Below are 5250 nucleotides of genomic sequence, written 5' to 3' on the forward strand. Positions count from 1 at the left end.
ATGATTCTAACAACCGAAGTGGTCGTGGTCGCATCACCTGCCCATTTTACAACGAGATTAGCCGTGTTATGGGCGATAAACCCAGCTGTCAGCCGTTGGAGCTGCTGGATAGCTACGAAGCAGGTGAAGAGGAGCCTGAAACTCCGAGGAGTTCAGCAGACAGCCTGGATATAGATGTCGAAACAGGTACGTTTTCAGTCTTGACATACATAGCCTAGGCATATACTGTAGAAAAAGACTAGAAAGTTGAGGTGTTTGTTATAGGAAAATTATGTTCACAGAATAAACAAGCCAGTCAGCTGCGCACAGTTTTCTTTGCACAACTCAGAAAACCCACCAGAGAAGCAGAGTACCCTTTACTGTCGCTCCAAAACACTCATGAAAGTGCGTATCTATACCACAAATTTAATTTCTCGTAGGCTACCATTTAAACGCAAAAAATGTTTTTTTTTTGTTTGTTTTTTTTGCGTGCATATGCTACACACTGTAAATCCCTAGGTTAGGATTAGGGGTGTGGAGTGCGTGCATACACGCAATTAAGTGCGTATACACGTGAAAAATGCGTAGCATATAAACGCAAAAACAAATCAAGGCGTATAAATAACACGATACATTTAATTCCTGAAATAGATACGCACTTTCATAAGATCGGGCTCGTCATTCAGAAATGTACGCAGTCTACGATCTGATGAACTGCACTGGTAACCTGGCTCTGCAGAACCAAATCCCATATTATAACCTAACATATAAGGAGGGGGGCTAGCTACCATGTTATCATCATCTTCTCAGGGTAACGTGTGTGTTGAGGGTGTTATGTAAATTGGTAACGTGAACCAGCTCATAATATTTGCATTGAATACATCACATTATAGCATGATATGTTTGCTTTCACCAGATGATACAAGCACAGAGTCACTCCCTTCTGTGTCTTCTGCACCATCTACATCTGGAGAAAGCTCATCAGCTGCAGGCATTACAGAGACCACTGGAAGAAGCACAACAGCCAGCAAGTCCTCTGGAAGTAAGATGCATCATGTTTTTATCAGGTTGTTGCTAAATCATTAGTAGAGTATTCACATAGCTAACCCATCCATTACTATTTTTGTATTCTGTTATTACTGTACTGTACTGTATTACTGCTAAGTTTTTACTTATACTCATGTCTACCCTCCAAGCCTAACTGATTATTTTTTAAATTGTGATACAATGGCCAAACACTTTCTCCTCTTTCTTACAGCTACATCTGCCAAGAGTAGGAAAAGGAAGACCAAGATGGAAGCAACACTGGAAATCTTCACTGAAAAGATCAGCAGTGCCCTCAACAACACAGACGACACTGAGCTTCAATTGAAAATGCAAGCAGCACAGCATGAGCATGAGCTCAAAATGCTCTCAATGTTCACACAGTTTCTTGCAAGATCAAATTCCCCATGTCCACCTTTCTACCAGGCACCAGTCCAGCCCTCACAGTACAACCCAAGACAACTGCCGCCTCAGCCTACCTTTTACAACTTTACTCAGCCCCCGAAATTTAGCATGGGTTCACCTCAGCCTCCACCATGTAACGAGACAACCAGCCAGCCTCTACCTTTTCTGCAAGATCTGGCTCAACCTTTCAACCATCCCCCTGCACATCCTCCAGATATACCTCACTCCTTCAGCCAGGTGTCAGCACACCCTCAAGGTCCAGCTCAGCAGCCCTTCAACCAGGCCTCAGGGCATCCACCATTCTACCGACCTCCAGATGACCAGGAAAAGTAAATCAAATCACAATTGTGAATTGCTTTCAGTATTGTTGGACAATCTATGCAAAGTCTATTCATCAAAAAATTTGATTTAAATGTGCTTTAGAAATAAAGTTTGTATCATTATACAGGTTAATTACAGTTCAGAGTATATTTGACAGTTTGATTTCAGGTTACAGTTTGAACTTTATGTAGTGTTATTAAACAGACAGAAACTTGCACTATAGCAGAATAATTTTTATTTTGAACATGAACATTTTCAGAGTAATTATTCAAAGTAGAACATTGTAGTTAGCAGGTTTTCTTATTTTTTAGCTGAGAAAAAATTCTTGTGTGGAAGATTTTTTGACGATTTTTATAGGGATTATTTGTTTACATACACCTGCACAACTAATTTTACAGGGATGCATTTCATTTTTATTTATTTTTTCAGAACAAAACTGACCATTTCATCATTAGTATTGACAAAAAAAATTGTTACTCCACACTTTCAGAATGTTATGTTTAAACATTGTCAATTAAAGTATCTTTGGTGAATCAGCGTTGGCTGTAAAAAAACTCTGTTAGTGCCTCTCTGACTCTTGTTGGCTCAGCAGCATCTTGTGCCTCTCCTATCCTGTTGTCCTGAAGAATAGTTTGAGCAGGTCCCTCATAGGCCTCACCATGCTTCTCACACACATTGTGGAGAGTGCAGCATGCACTTATAATGGTAGGGACAGTGGAGATGTCCACATCCAGCCGTTTACCAAGGCATCTCCACCGCCCCTTCAATCGGCCGAATGCACATTCGCATGTCGCTCGTTAAAGTACCGTTGCTGCTCTGTGAGGTTCCCTGTGTCAGCGTACCCTTTAATAAGCCAGCTCCACATGGGGTACGCCGGGTCACCAAGTAGCATGATCGGTACTTGGACACCGTTGATCTCCACTGTGTCCTTAGGCAATGGAAAATAAGAGAAGTTTAATTTATTACATGTTATAATATGTTTCTCTAAACATTTTAATCTCCTTTATACTTAGATGGTACTGTTTCCAAATAGGATTTGTGTGTGTACATGATTGTGATAGAACAACTTACTGGTGGAAAAAGCTCCCCTCTCTCTGCCATTGCAAAGACACAGGAATTCCTAAGAACCCTGGCGTCATGGACACTTCCAGGCCATCCCGTGTAGATGTTGGTGAAACTGTTATGGGGACATGTGATGTGTTATTTTATAATTTTGTCCATGTAAAGCATTATGAAAAGGAACACAAATCAGTTATTATTGTACTGTGAAACATTTAAATATAGGCTAAGTTTGAAATGATCAGTAGGGGATTGCAAAACAAAACAGACAGATGGTTACTGTAAACACAAAGGGGCTATCATATTTTAATATCAACAAGCCATACTATGGCAAACAGTTTTATCAAGAAAATAGAGACTAGTAGGATTAAATGATATAATGGCCATAGCCATACCACATAATTGTATCACAAGGCAGCATTATTTAACTATTTTATAAACCTAAATCAGACTTTTCACTCAATGACGGCTAGCACTATAGTAAAGTAAGAAAAAATTCCAGAAGCGATTATTTCATAATTATAGCAGGCTTACCAGAACTGATGATCTACAACTCCCTGTAGAAGGACAGAATGCCACCCTTTGCGATTGAAGTAGTCGACGTGATTTTCTTCTGGGGCAATGATGGGGATATGACTCCCGTCAATTGCTCCAGCACACTGTGGAAAACCACACCTCATTTGAAAGCCTTGTACGACCTCCCGGAGCGCATCTCCTTCGGGCAGTTGTATGAACTCGGGCATGAGGACTTGGCGCACGGCCTTGCAAAATTCGTGCACAATCGCGCACACAGAAGACCTAGCAATGCCAAACAGGTTACCCATCGTGCGGTAACTGACCCCCGTTGCCAGCCAATACAGCCCAACTAGAGGCTGACATTTTTTCGGGAATCCCACGGGTCACGGGATTCCCGTGGGATTCCTGCAGGATGGGAGTCATCTTTGCTATCAATCACGGGATTTGGACGGTACAGGATAAATGGTTAACGGGAGCAGACGGGAGCGGGAATCAACCAATAGCAAAGACGACAAAAAAAGAAAAAAGTAAATGCATCATTTTGTAGTTTCCTTTTAATACGCCTACAATGTAACGCAATTAAAAAATAACTACACGACCCAGCCGTCCCAGAAGCCATCAGTGCTTTTTGTCACGGCTTACCGCCGAAATTCAAAGAGCAGTGATGGAGGGAGCTAACAGCCGCGGAGAAGTCGATGTGGCAAAAAATGATTTACAGCGCAAAGTCAGAAGTAATGACATGTCTATTAAGTTCACAGAACTGGTCGGAAAGTCTGAAATATTAATTAAGTTTATGAGAGTAGAATGTGATGGTGATAGCACAATGTACGCTGCTTGTAAGACATGCTTAGTCTTAGTCAAGTACGCAAGTGATTCAGGGACGAGCGGTCTGAAGAAGCACACTTGCAAGGCAAATTCGGGAAAGAATCAGGCAAGCATCGCTTCGTTCATCAAGCGAAAATTGCCGTATATGGGAGCGGTACAGGAGCGGGAGTCAGTTTAAACAGGAGCGGGATGGGATTGGGAGTCAATTTACCAGGAGCGGGATGGGATGGGATTATTTTTTAAACTTTGGTCTGGGAGTGGGACGGGACAAGATTTCTTTCTATGGGAGTGGGACGGGACAGGAGTGAAAATCCACTCCCGTGTCATCCTCTAAGCCCAACTCCTACACGTTTCCGCACGGAGATGGGTCGCCTAAATTGAGTGTCCTTTCGTAGGAGTCTTGAGGAGAGGCGCTGACAAAGATAATCAAAAGTTGCCCTCGAAATCCTAAAGTTTTCAAAAAACATCGTCTCAGTGAAACTATTAACATCACATTCCCACCACTCCTGGCTTTGTCTACGCATCCACACAGACCTCTGTATTGAATTTGCAGCCATAAACCCGCAAAAGGCCAAAATAGCCAATTTTGCTTTCTTTCTCTTCGTTCTTCTCCTCCTCAGCACCTGCTCATTAATTTTACGGCTTCCATTACACAGACATTTAGAAATAAAAGCCAAAATGCATACTTCCTCCATAACCACACGACCATTAGTGCAACAGCGTGCTGCGTATGATGTCATTGTTATTGTTATTTTGCGCATGCGGGTTAGTTTGAAACCTCAAACAGTTCACACTGCAATCAGATATAGGTCACATTTTAAAAGGTAATGTGAACAGTCAATCAAAAAATCGGATCTGAGCAAAAAATCAGAATTGAGCATTAAGACTTGCGGTGTGAACGGGGCCAAAGTGTCTGTTAAGTCAGGTGTGAGGCTCACAGATGATTAACCACTCATGTGGCAGGTCTGGATATTGGAAGCCGGGTAGAACTAACAATACCACTGATCTCTGTGGGCCAATTAGTACCTTAAGTTCTCATGTGAAATGCCTTCATGAAAATATGGAAAATATAAGGCTTCGGCGGAACATCCAGCTCATGGG

At 42.0% G+C, this 5250-nt stretch overlaps 1 protein-coding gene across 1 annotated transcript; it reads right to left on the reverse strand.

Annotated features, from left to right (window-relative positions):
• Nucleotides 1-2512: 2512 nt before the first annotated feature.
• LOC143744162 (uncharacterized) lies at nt 2513-4853 on the reverse strand. The gene is made up of 4 exons (XM_077235581.1): nt 4491-4853; nt 3343-3673; nt 2821-2926; nt 2513-2677 (listed from the first exon to the last, which is right to left on the reverse strand). Exons 2-4 carry the CDS (start codon nt 3630-3632, stop codon nt 2513-2515), a joined length of 561 nt encoding a protein of 186 aa, XP_077091696.1. The 5' UTR covers nt 3633-3673; nt 4491-4853.
• Between the last annotated feature and the right edge of the window lie 397 nt (nt 4854-5250).

The sequence above is a fragment of the Siphateles boraxobius genome, unplaced genomic scaffold (genome assembly GCF_051911475.1).
Source record: "Siphateles boraxobius isolate OS27281-9 unplaced genomic scaffold, OSU_SipBor_1 2, whole genome shotgun sequence".
In the NCBI taxonomy this organism is placed as follows: domain Eukaryota; kingdom Metazoa; phylum Chordata; class Actinopteri; order Cypriniformes; family Leuciscidae; genus Siphateles; species Siphateles boraxobius.